The sequence below is a fragment of the Lissotriton helveticus genome, chromosome 1_2 (assembly GCF_964261635.1).
Source record: "Lissotriton helveticus chromosome 1_2, aLisHel1.1, whole genome shotgun sequence".
Classification (NCBI taxonomy): domain Eukaryota; kingdom Metazoa; phylum Chordata; class Amphibia; order Caudata; family Salamandridae; genus Lissotriton; species Lissotriton helveticus.
The window spans coordinates 144,241,821-144,255,278 of NC_136058.1; the positions used below are offsets into that span (position 1 = coordinate 144,241,821).

A 13,458-nucleotide genomic window follows, 5' to 3' on the forward strand; every position below is an offset into this window, starting at 1 on the left:
TGCGGGCGATCCGGCTTGCACTGAAGGCATTCCTTCCCTCTGTCCAGGGAAGTGTAGTGCAGGTGTTCATGGACAACACCACTGCCATGTGGTATTGCAACAAACAGGGCGGGGTGGGGGCCAGGACCCTATGTCAAGAGGCTCTGCGCCTCTGTACATGGCTTGAACATCAAGGCATTACCTTGGTGGTCAACACCAGACAGGTTCTTTAAATGCCAGGGCGGACGAATTCAGCCGCCGGTGCATGATGGATCACGAATGGCGTCTGAACTCGGACATGGTCTCTATCAGCAGTGGGGAGAGCCTTAGTTAGATCTATTCGCCACCGAAGAGAACGCGCAATGTCATCAGTTCTGCGCGTTGGAATTTCCCAGGCGGCACTCGCTCGGCGACGCTTTTCATCGCGAGTGGAGTTTGGGTCTATTGTGAGCCCTTCCCCCTATACCACTTCTGCCCAGAGTGCTGAAGAAGATTCGGCGCGACCGGCCCCAAGTCATTCTGGTGGCTCCGGAGTAGGCACGAAGGTACTGGTATCCCGAGCTGCTCAACATGGCGATCGATCCCCGATCCGTCTGCCTCTTCGGGAGGATCTTCTGTCGCAGAAGCAGGGGACGGTCCTCCAACCGAACCTGCCCAGCCTCCACCTTCATGCGTGGAGATTGAACGGTGACAGTTGACAGCTTCCCCCAGAAGTCTGTGATGTCATTCTGGCAGCCAGGCATCCCTCCACTAAGAGGGTATATGCCTGCAGGTGGAACAAATTTGAGGCATGGTGCACAGCAAAGGCTGTGAATCCCTTTTCTGCCCCTCTTTCTGAGGTCCTTCTGTTCCTACTATCCTTGGCCCAGCAGGGCTCTGCTCTGGGTACTATCAAAGGTTATCTTTCGGCCATCTCCGCCTTTCTAAGGCTTTCAGGTGAGCTTTCTCTTTTTAAATCCCCGGATTGTTAGCCGTTTCCTGAAAGGCATTACACACACGTTTCCTCCCGTGCCTTTCATAATGCCTCAATGGGACTTAAAACTTGTTTTGACCTATCTGATGTATGCTCCCTTTGAGCCCCTTCATGACTGTCCTTTACGTCTTCTCACCCTCAACACAGCTATCCTGGTAGCTATCACCTCTGCCAGAAGAGGGAGTGAGCTCCAGGCTCTTTCTTCTAAGCCTCCTTTCCGTTCATCCGGACAAGGTGGTTTTAAGGACCCGTTCTTCTTTCTTGCCAAAGGTTTTCACGCCCTTCTCATCGAGCAGACCATCACTTTGCCCACCTTCTTTCCGCCTCTGCATCCTTCAAAAGAGGAAGGGCGGCTCCACCCTCTGGACCCAAAATGTGCACTCTCGCCCTATCTGAAGGCCACACAACAGTTCCAGGTGGATGACCAGCTCTTTGTTGGCTAAGTGGGTGCCAAAAAAGGCCGAGCTGTGCACAAACGGACGATCTCTCGGTGGGTCTGTCTGTACATCAAAGCATGTTACTCGTTGGCTAAGAAGGAGCCTCCTGTGGGGCTGCATGCCCATTCTACCAGGGCGACGGCAGCCACTACTGCCTTGGGACGGGGCGTTCCCTTGCAGGACATTTGTCAGGCAGCTACGTGGGCTTCGCTTCACACGTTTACCAAGCATTACTGTCTTGACAGTCAAGTCCGGAGAGACGGCTTCTTTGGCCGTTCCGTTCTCCGTGACTTTCTGTTGTAATCTTATTTGCAGACCCACCACCGGGGTTGGTATTGCTGGGGTATCTATTCTAAGGTAAGGAATCTATCACTAACGTGTCTCTTTCAGATGCACAAGTTACTACTTGTGTAACGATATATCTGTAAGAGACATTAATTAGTGATAGATTCCTTACCGCCCCACCCATCCTCCCCGTTCTGCAAACTGATTTCTGGCACGGAAAGTCGTGTACAGAACTGACGTCCGCGCACCTGGGTGGTGCCCAAGTAGTCTCTGTGACGTCATCTCGGTGCTTACGACGCCAGTGACGGACGCGGAGCCGCACAACGCCACCTACCGACCCGCAGGGTTACTGCTGACTAAAAACTTTCCGGATCCAGTCTGACGCCTGGGGATATTCTAAAGTAAGCAATCTATCACTAATTAATGTCTCTTACAGGTATATCGTTGCACAAGTAGTAACTTGTGCTTTTGTGTGATTACACTTTTCAAAAAAACTAAGGCCTGATAGACTGACAGCGCCAGTTATGCTTCTGGAGCTATCATTTCCAGTAACACCACTAAATGAAGTGCCCGTCTAGGTTTCTATGTGGATACCTGGCAAATTATCTTGGGTACTGCAAAGTTACACTATCCAAGCTGAATACACACAGAGAAAATATGATCCAATGCTAATTTTGTTGTCCTAAATTAAGTCACATGTTCCTGAATATCTTACTGCTTTGTTTTTAGGTCTCAGCCTGTGATGGTTGCGCAGACATGCGCAGTCTCACTGGCGAGACTTAATGAGATAGAGAGAATATCACTAGCGAGGTTAAGCCCCGCCCCTCTTCTCCATTGGCAGGCCTCCTAAACGGCAGCCAGCCATTGGAGAAGAGGTCCTAGTGACGTTCTTCTTTCTCTTTAAGCCCCGTCCTTTTCAGATTGGGTTCCTTGACTTATTGCTGAAGTAAAAGGTTTCTTATCTTCTTTATGGGTCCAGATGGCCCCATAAAGAAGTTAAGGAAGCCTTTTATGTCAGCAGGAAGTCCGGGCGTCCAGTCTGAAAGGGACGGGGCTAAAAGGTTAAAGGCAGCGCCTTTTCTCTCTCCGCCGTCCTCTCCCCCCCCTCCCATTCCGACTTCTCGCCTGCCCCCTCCCCCTTCCCTCGCCACAGTGATTATGAGCCGGAGGCTGAAAGATCTTGTGGTAGAACAGTGGTCATATCGGGAGGAAGTGTGCACGTCTCTTTCCTGGTCTGAACGTGGACACTGCGGCTTCCCTTGGATGTAAACAAGGCAGATATTCCCACGTCTGTTGGCTCTGCGCTCTCCCAGCTCCTGCTCCAAAGAGGGCCTGTTCCAGACCTCAGGTTATGGAAGGGGCTAGTGCACCAATGCCGTTTGACGGACGAGGAGTTAATACCCAAACAATGTTCCTGCTAGCATCGAGTGTTAGCGGCAAAACGTATAACTTGGTCTACCCTGTTTAAGATGTCGGCATATATATATGTGAGCAAGCCAGTCACACGCGAATTAAGATCACCCCTACCGTTCTTTTTTTAATCCCTTTATAATTTAGTTTTGTAATCTGTTTATTGATTTACGTTTTACGTGCACTGATCGAATTAGCCCTAAACTACTCGGGAAGCGGCTGTGCATGTACTGACAGACTAGGGTGCCAGGGTCACCTGCCTCTTCTCGCTGGCGCCTTAGGACCGTGCCTTTCTGCTGCTCCGGGGCTATTCCTGCCAGGGAGTTTATTTTTGTTGTTTGCATCCCATTAGACGTGCTGTTGCCCTTGGTTCACATTTCTGCTTGTTTTTGGTATTCCACCACGAGCACACAGCGCGAGGCACAAGTCCCGGCTGTACACTTGCACGCATATGCCACTCTCCGAGCCACACTCCCACGGTGCCCAGACAGACGTGTACTTGCATCCCAGGCGGCCTGACACGCGAGGGGCTTTCTTTGCACCTATGTGGTGGGATGCGCACATGGATGCGTGTTTGCCTTGCGGCCACATCCATCTAGATTCTAGAATCAAGCACACTGCGAGTATTCCCTGACCCAGTTAAGTAGGGCAATGTATGAAAACAAAGCTATTTATCTGGTTCATAATGAAAGTCCTCGCAGCTGTGGATCCGAGTTAGAGTCTCGGCAGGGACGCGCAACATCTTGTGATTCTGGGCAAATTGATAATCTGCCCATGCCTAGCACAAAAAAAAATGTGTTCCTCTGTAATGCAACTGGTGCTCGTGTAAAGCGCCCTGACTGATATCTTTGGGTCTAGTTTGCGCTATATAAACCCCATCTAACAATAAAAATAAAAACCGTCCTGTTTCAAAACAACTTCACAATGAAAGAGGGATTTGCACTGCTGAGTCCAGTGAAATGCTAGCGTTTTGGGGACAGATCTCCACCCACTGACCACCTTCTCACTATCGTGTCTCTCTTTACATCCCTCCCCTTTCCCTGAGAGCTCTTGGGCGCCCTCAGAGTAGCACAGAGCGTTACACAAATAAACAACAAAACTCTATACCGTCCACAGCTCGACCCTGTGTTTGTCCCAAAGGAGATGGCCCTTGGAAAAAAAAGCATATTCAGCTGTCGCATGGTCATGTTTTGTTTTATTGCAGGCCATTCCTGAGGGTTGTTTGAAAGATTTACTGCGCTAAGAAAAAAGGATGCTCTCTATGTGTGTGTGGCTCTCTGTGTGTGTGTGGCTCTCTGTGTGTGTGTGGCTCTCTGTGTGTGTGTGGCTCTCTGTGTGTGTGTGGCTCTGTGTGTGTGTGGCTCTGTGTGTGTGTGGCTCTGTGTGTGTGTGTGGCTCTGTGTGTGTGTGTGGCTCTGTGTGTGTGTGGCTCTGTGTGTGTGGCTCTGTGTGTGTGGCTCTGTGTGTGTGGCTCTGTGTGTGTGGCTCTGTGTGTGTGGCTCTGTGTGTGTGGCTCTGTGTGTGTGGCTCTGTGTGTGTGGCTCTGTGTGTGTGGCTCTGTGTGTGTGGCTCTGTGTGTGTAGCTCTGTGTGTGTAGCTCTGTGTGTGTGGCTCTGTGTGTGTGGCTCTGTGTGTGTAGCTCTGTGTGTGTAGCTCTGTGTGTGTGGCTCTGTGTGTGTGTGTGGCTCTGTGTGTGTGTGTGGCTCTGTGTGTGTGTGGCTCTGTGTGTGTGTGTGAGGCTCTGTGTGTGTGTGAGGCTCTGTGTGTGTGTGTGTGGCTTTGTGTGTGTGTGGCTCTGTGTGTGTGTGTGGCTCTGTGTGTGTGTGTGGCTCTGTGTGTGTGTGTGGCTCTGTGTGTGGCTCTGTATGTGTGTGGCTCTGTGTGTGGCTCTGTGTGTGTGTGGCTCTGTGTGTGTGTGGCTCTGTGTGTGTGTGTGTGGCTCTGTGTGTGTGTGGCTCTGTGTGTGTGTGTGTGGCTCTGTGTGTGTGTGTGTGGCTCTGTGTGGCTCTGTGTGTGTGTGTGTGGCTCTGGTGTGTGTGTGTGGCGCTCTGGTGTGTGTGTGTGGCTCTGGTGTGTGTGTGTGGCTCTGGTGTGTGTGTGTGGCTCTGGTGTGTGTGTGTGGCTCTGGTGTGTGTGTGTGGCTCTGTGTGTGTGTGGCGCTCTGGTGTGTGTGTGTGGCTCTGTGTGTGTGTGGCTCTGTGTGTGTGTGTGTGTGTGTGTGTGGCTGTGTGTGTGTGTGTGGCTCTGTGTGTGTGTGTGGCTCTGTGTGTGGCTCTGGTGTGTGTGTGTGGCTCTGGTGTGTGTGTGTGGGGCTCTGGTGTGTGTGTGTGTGGCTCTGGTGTGTGTGTGTGTGGCTCTGGTGTGTGTGTGTGTGTGGCTCTGGTGTGTGTGTGTGTGGCTCTGGTGTGTGTGTGTGTGGCTCTGGTGTATGTGTGTGTGGCTCTTGTGTGTGTGTGGCTCGTGTGTGTGGCTCTTTGTGTGTGTGTGTGGCTCTCTGTGTGTGTGTGGCTCTTTGTGTGTGTGTGTGGCTCTTTGTGTGTGTGTGGCTCTTTGTGTGTGTGTGTGGCTCTCTCTGTGTGCGTGTGTGGGTTCAAATGCAATAGTTCTTGCATTTGGGACAGATTAAGCTACTGGCATTGTAAAGGACAATGCCATGTATTTATTTGTTTTCAAATCCAACACATAAAGAAAAAGTTTGTCATTTACAATTCCAGTAGCTCTAACTTTTGCAAAGGCGAGACTGTTGCATTGTAAATGCTTGTTTTCTACTTTTCTAAGTATAAATTATTCTGTTTTATTGTTTAAATTATTTAGCTTTTTACCAAGCCAAGGTTATAACCCTTTCAAAGAAGTGAAATTAAAAGAAAGTCATAGTTGAATTCTTAGTCCCATGAAATGTATATAATGTTTGTAAAGTTAGTCATTTTTTTAATTGTATTTTAATGTATTGTATTACAGGGGATGTGCAAAAGGCAAGTGGTACAAATTTAATGACACAGTTGTGGAGGAGTTCGATTTAACTGATGAAACGCTTGAGTATGAGTGCTTCGGTGGAGAATATAGGCCAAAAGTGTATGATCAGTGTAAGTATTCAGGATTGTTTTCACATATTTTGCTAATACTGTTTTAAGTTAAATGTTTTTACTTTTATTACTTTATTTACACATTTCTAACTTCTAAAGTCCTTCAATGCTAGCTGCAGTGGTTGTTACTTTTTGATTGTATATGCAAGTTTCTCATAACCTAATATGAGCAGTTTAGTAATGTCTCATTTTGGAGAGAAAATATATTTTAAGACACATTACTGCAATACTTTTGTTGTTCAAAATCATAGGTTGCATATTTTAGAAGACATGCATATCTATCCCTAATACTGTTTTATCTTGCAGTATCTTCCCTTCAGTACTGTGTATTCCTTATCACCAGCAAAACTTGACTTTCGCCACCCGGATCCTCATTAAATCTTTTAATTATATATCATCTTTCTTTAATCCTAATGGTGCACAGACATGAAAATAGATCTTCCACTTTTTCAGTGAGTTGACAGTCCACTGTAAAATACAAATTATTACTGGTTACCACCAATTCCTATGAATACTCCACCTGCAGATTTCTCACCTGTAGAATAATCCCAGGTGTCTGAATACGTAAACGTCAAAGTTCTCACATCACCAATAGGGGACTCTGGCTTTGTAGTAACACCAGAGTGGCATCCGAGGATGTTACCAAAGCCATATTGCGCCCTCCCTGACTCAACATCTGTTCTCTTTTTTTTCTACACCTTCAATGCAGATCCGGAGCGTGCTCTCTGCTGCAAGTAGTGAGTTTTTCCTCACAGTTAAATTACCTCAAGTGCAATACTAGGTCTCCACCAAAACATGCGGGCTTCAAGACCTGTAGGCATTGTGTGTGACAGATGTCCATTATCTATTCACATGTTATTTGTACACAGTGATTGAAGATGGGCCACGATTCCTGATTTTGCGACTCCTGTCAAAGCATGCACCCTAAGGCCATCAAGGAGTACATGGCCAAGTTGATTTTGGCTTGGGCCTGGGATAAAAAGAGAAGCTATCACCAGTTGTGACCACTTTTCAGATTTCGTTCTTCACATTCTTCAGGGATTAAGAAGAAGCACAGGGAGCATAAGAAACATGGACGAGTTAAGTCTCCCAAAGCACTCCTGTCTCCCACAGGATATTCATCCTTGGAGTCAGAGTTGGTCATGATTGATCCTTCTGACCATCCTCTTTGTGGCTCTACAACTGGTATGCAGGCATTCCAGTCCCCAGAGCAATGCCTATATTTTCATCAACACGTACATCATTTCTGGAATTCCATATGCCGGGTACCGTCTCGCGGTGTTTATTAATGCCATGTTGGGTATCTTTGCCAGGGCCTAAAATTCATCAAAGCTGGCGCCCTGCATGGCTCCTCTGTTTCTGTCAATGAGGCCTTAAGGCACTGAGCCATCGGCACCAGGGGCCACTTCTGCCTTCACTTAACAGCTATGCAGTTCTACCATTGGCGCCTCCACATATGCTACCACTGACAATGTGTTCAGAGTCTTTAGTGCTGCCTCCTTCTCTGTCAGTGGTGCCCCTTCAAAAGAAATCTAGGAGGGAGGCACAGAGACTAATAGAAGAGGGGGAATACGGATGCCGAATCCACAAGATATTTGAATCGGACTGTGTCCCTGAACCTTTATGCATCTGGAGAAGACAATAGAGAGCAGGCTTATGAGGTGCTCTGTCTGTCCTTGGCCAGTGGGCTAGATACTTTGCCGTTAGTGGAGAGGAAGTTCTCCACTGGACCCTTTACTCCAGAGGACATGTCAGTCTACTGTTTTTGAAAAACAGCTGAGCTTTTGAATCTGCAGCTGACTTTGGTGGATGTTAAAACTAACATTCTCTCAGAAGTCCTGCTTCCCTCGATTCCTGCATCGGTACTCTTGCTGCCCTTCAAAAAGGCCTTAGTGGAACCCGTCTTAGCAGTCTGGGAGAAATAGAAGGAATAGTCTGCTCCTGCAGTAAAACGACTGGTAGCCAGATGCTATTGCCCTCCTCCTGGGGACCCAGCCTTCCTCTCTGCACACCCTTCTCCGGAAAGTTTGGTCATACAAGCCTCCTGGTGCACAGACCAAATGACTGGCACGGTCCTACTTTGAAAGGTGTAGGAAACTGGCTTTATTTGTACTGTTACCAATGTGAGGGCATACCATGCAACAAGTCCAGATAACCCTGATGTGATGTACAGGGATTATTTTAATATTACCAAGTAGTCTATTTGTTTTGTAGTGTTGTCAAGTCAAAAAGGCATATCAGAGGGGAGTGGAAAACCATTTGTTGCACATACACAATAAATGATGCACACACTCAATCCGATACTGATTTATAAACATAACATAGATTTTTATATAATTTTAGAGACCAAGATCTTTAGAATAACCTTTGTACTCTCGGAGATATTGATTTTACAAATAAATAGCAAAAATATTTGAATAACAGTTTTTGAGGTAAGAGCCTCAAGTGCGGTAATGTTATCCTATGGGATGAAATACATACACAGCAAACATATACTTGCAGTCAATGTTCGGGTGTGCCCTGTTGGACTGAAAGTGCTAGGGGGCCATGGTGCAAAGAACCACTAGCAGTTTAGCGTTACCTCCCCTGGGATGTCTGGGTGCAGAGTATCTGGTTGGGATTGTAGCCTTGAGCTCTGAAATGTAGATGTCAATGTGGACCTGAAAACAAAGGCTGCAAGAAGGGACTTGGGGACAAGTCTGGGTGAACCCAAAGGGGGGCGGGGGGCGCAAGTTGTGGGGACCCCTAGGACAAGGGGACACAGACGGGAGTCACGGGCTGAGGATCGTTGGTGCAGAGGATCTTGGCTTGTAGGCTTTAAAGGTTGAACTCTCACAGTTGCTAGTTAGTTTTTCACAGCGGGACAATCAAGACAGAAGGGCCAGTCTGTTCATGGATCTCCTCTGTCCTGAAGTCCCTTGTTGTGCAGAAAGGTTTTCCACTGTGGTGGTGGTCTGATTGGACACAAACAAGCCTTGGCTGGTGCAAGTCAGGTACTCAAGGTATTGGTGCAGGGGGAGTCTGCTGGAGGATCTAGCATCTGAAAACTCGGCAGATAGACGGGGTGGACCTCCTAGAGCAACAAATACCTCCTACTGAAGTGTTGCTCCCTCAGTTGGCCCGATGGCCAGCAACACAGTGAATCAGGTAGATGTGGTCCATGCCTGCACATGTGGGAGATGGCTCCTCCACCCCAAGGGAGATGATCGCTGGTTGTCGAAGTGCTGGGCAGTCCTCCAAGTTTTGGGTAGGACTAGTTGGGTTTTTGCAATTGTCAATGAGCAAGCAGCCATGCAGGCCTTGGCGCCATTTTCTCGCTGGGTTGGCTCCTCAGTTCCCAGGAAGTCAAATCTGTCTGACTGGTGTTGGGGGTGGAGGGATCCTAAATATTACATTTGGGGGCCGTTAGGGGAGTATATGGTAGTAGCCAATGGGCTACCTACCACTAGGCTGACTACACTCTCTATATGACTACTTCTTGTGGGCGTTGGGCATAACCCTGACCCAGAATTCTCTATTTTCACCAAAAACAAGATGGTGAAACCGTTCTCTGGCTGTCCATTTCAGGTAGCCCACCTTAGGGGTGTGACTAGCATGTGAGTGAAACACGCTTTCTGACTCTCTCCAACAACCCTCCACCTCTTTCCTCCCACTCCTCCCCAGGAAAACAGACTTATTTCTTTTCCCCGAAGCCCACTCGGAGTCTGTGGGAGGGCGAGTGTCCTACGTTCTTTCACTATTTCCTTGTGCCTGAGACGGATAGCAGTCTGTGTTCATTCCTGGATCTTAGAGAATCGTACTTTTTCCTGAAAAATGAGAGGTTTGAGACTCTGACCTTAGCCCAAAGGTTACTGACATTGGAAGGTGTGGACTGGATGGTGTCACTGGATCTGCATGATGTGTATTTCCACATCCCAATCCTGAGATCCCACAAGAAGCATTTGCACTTTGTAGTAGGTTCTACGCACTACCTTTTGTAGTGCTCCCTTTTGGTGTAACCTCTGCACCTTCACCAAGGTGATAGGTGATGGTGGTTTCTGAAAAAAAGCGAAAAAGTCCAGAGGTCCTGGTACTGGATAATAATTCCTAAAAATTACCGGAGGAACTTTTGTTTGAGGCTCTGGACCCTTCCAACCTCATATTAAGCAGGTAGAAGTAAAGCTGTAAGCACGTGTTCCTCTCTTCGTAAGTAGTTTTTTTATTAATAGAAGGATGAGTCCTTACTTGAAGTACAACACCGAGATCCACACTGATTTATGATAAAGTTGGTTCTTTTATTTGCATAAGTTCATTTATGAATCCATATCACTCATTTGATTTTTTTATGTAGCCAGATTTTATAGAGTGGAACAGCCGACACATGTTTCGCCCTATGTGGCAAGTATAGCCTGACTTTCTCAAGGCTAAGCATCATGTATAATCAAACGCATAATTTAACAAAGGTTGCTTATTTTCCAGATTGCTTCAAAAATTCAAAGTTGTTGGATCGCCACTTGCACGGATTTACCCAGGGACTGATAGCGATCGGACATCACTTTGTCAGCTCTAAACTTTGAATTTGAACTAAGTCCACTTATTCTGGATGATGAGGCAACACTGTGGCATGGTGCACAGACAACAAAGTAGATGCTTTGAAGGCTAAGTTGTCAAAAATCTGGACTTTCCCTTGCATAAAGGGGCTGTGTGATTGGCATGGTGATGTGGTTTTAGCAGTGTTGCCAGGTTTCCTTTGCCTTTCAGACCAGCTGCCCCTCTTTAAAATACCTGTTATGATCCATTTTTTTAATGGATTGATGAATCAATTTACTCCAACTCCCTATGTTGTCTTCAGGGAAGATGTCCAAGAGGAAGAAGCTGAAAGGGAGGTCGAGGTCAAGCAGGTTGCATCCTTTAATGTAATGTAATGTATTGCGACTTATATAGCGCACGTATCACCCGAAGGTATCAAGGCGCTTGCTTAGGGAACCCGTCCTGGTATTCCCCTGTGAGATACCCCGGAAGGGTATCCACAAGGTGAAAGCCAGGCATCCCGCCGCGAGGGGCCGTAGTGGAGATTAAGCAAGCTATTGCCCAGAGTCGCAGAGTGTGACCCCGTGAGTCGAGTAGGCACCGGAGCGAGAATTGTCGAGTCTGTGGAATTTTGAGCCCGAGACCCACCGAGGCAGGGAATCGAACCCTGGTCCACAGCCAATCTCAGCTTCCGGGTCTGCCGCCTCTAACCACTGAGCCACGCTTCTCTTTAGCCTGGAATCCAGTTCCCCCCTCTGACTGTGAGGTCCAAGATCTGTAACCTACATCAGGCCATCATCAGAAGATGATTACTACTGTGAATATTAGTTCACACCAAGCCATTCACTGCCCTTCTGGGAGTCAGGCGTCAAGCTCACAACCGGGGACGCAGCCTTCTGGTCTGCAATATCTAGCACCAATCTAACACTTCGACTCCAACCCATATGCCGAGCAAGCCATCCAGGACGCAACCCATCTCGAGGCCAACAGCTCCAGCTACGACATTTGGTGGCTCAACGCTGGTAACGATGGACACCTGGGAGTCAAAACAACGTCTGACGTTGAAGACTCCCATTAGGCCATTCACCGTAGACTCCAAGGTCCAGGAGCTGTCAAATCTTCAATGCCTTCAGGAGGAGCTGGACTCTTGACATAGAAATCTTTTCATTCATCCACAGACTGGGAATAGAATATTATTGTAAAACCTGAACCATAGGTGGTGGAGGTTCTCCCTTGTAAGAGGTTGAATTTTGAGGAGCAGTTAGCATTGGAACCCCATTCACCTCCAAAGCTCTTTAAGCATCAAGACAGGAGTACCAGCCTGCTGACTCCAAGGCCTCTTCCTCCTCCTCTTCTTCCTTCTCCTCCTTCTCTTCTTCCTCCTCCTCCTTCACCACCTGCACCTCCTACTACTCCTCCACGCCAACAGGGGCCCTGCTTCCTTCCCCTGAAGGGACTGAACATTCCTCCTATGGGCATTTGAGCCCTTAAAACCTTATGCTGCTCCCTATGACCCAGAACACCGGGATGACCCAGGGGATGATTTTGGAGTTACCCTTCCAGGTGACAGCGACCCAGCCTTTATCCTGCCAAACCTGCCCTTCCCGACGATACCACCTATTACCACAAAGCAATCCACAGGGCAGCCACCTTTCACAAGGTGAACATACACACCATTCCGGAAGAGGAGAACTTCTTGTTAGAAATGTTCTCTCACACCCAGTGTGTCACCTAATTTTTGCCTGTGCCTAAAGGAATGCTTAAGCCCATGCAAGAGGTCTTCAAAGATCCAATCAAGGCCATAGCTGTCAACATGAGGGTTGACAACAAATGCAAGCACTCATCCTCTGACCCACCCTACATTAGAGGCCAGCTCCTGCCAGACTCACTTGTGGTGCATGCAGCCATAAACTGGCAAATGCTAAAGGTACTGGGGATGCCCTGCCACCTGAAAAAGAGAGTAAATAGATTTGGTGGGAAAAAGGGTTGGCACACAATCTGCAACTCATTGGCATATCGCCAGCTCTGTAGGGTTGGTGTCAATATAGGTCTTTGTTCAGTGGGAAGACACAGAACCTAGTTCAACATCTCCCTGACCAGTACAGGTAACTGGCACATGAGATTGTGGCTGAAGGGCATACATTCTCAGGTGTGCTGTCAGTGCTGCCAACACCATAGCCAGAGACATAAATTACAGCGTCCTAATCCGCAGGCATGCTTTGCTCTGTATGTCTGGTTTCAAACCAGAAGTCCAGCAGCATCTGATCAACATGCTCTTTGATGGGGAACAACTCTTCGGGCCTCAAGTTGATAAGATGCTGGAGATGATCAAAAAAGGCACAGATGCAGCCAAAGCAATGGGGGCACTCCACTCTCCATCGCCTCGTGCGACCTTTCGCTGATCACAGTTCTATGGTGGTGCAAAGACTACCATTCCCAGAGACAGCCTCCTCCTTCCAGAGACAGCAGTATCAACCTCAAGCCTCCTGGGGATATAGCAGGGGTTCCAAAACAAAAGAGGAAGTATAGAGGCAATGATAGAATCACCCTCCTAAAAAATCTTATGTAAACAAAGAGATTCTATCAACGTGTGATGATGATATTTTTATTTTTATTTGAATGTGTTACAGTGAAAAAAGCTCTCTCTTATACAATGGAAAGATGAGAGCATTTATGTGCTTTTTAAAATACCCCTCACACACTAAAAAAAATCCAGTAGTGTCATGCTTCATCATGGGGGTCTTCCCGTCCCTCTACGGGGCGGGGCGTGCTACGACCTACG

At 47.8% G+C, this 13,458-nt stretch overlaps 1 protein-coding gene across 4 annotated transcripts in view; it reads left to right on the forward strand.

The window, feature by feature from the left end:
- USP24 (ubiquitin specific peptidase 24) overlaps positions 1 to 13,458 on the forward strand; it is a 2,099,319-nt gene that overhangs the window by 1,287,542 nt on the left and 798,319 nt on the right. For all 4 annotated transcript variants that reach the window (XM_078670143.1, XM_078670156.1, XM_078670149.1 and 1 more), the window contains exon 49: positions 6,043 to 6,167. In XM_078670143.1, the coding sequence (XP_078526269.1) occupies positions 6,043 to 6,167 (125 nt within the window). The remainder of the gene's footprint in view (positions 1 to 6,042; positions 6,168 to 13,458) is intronic.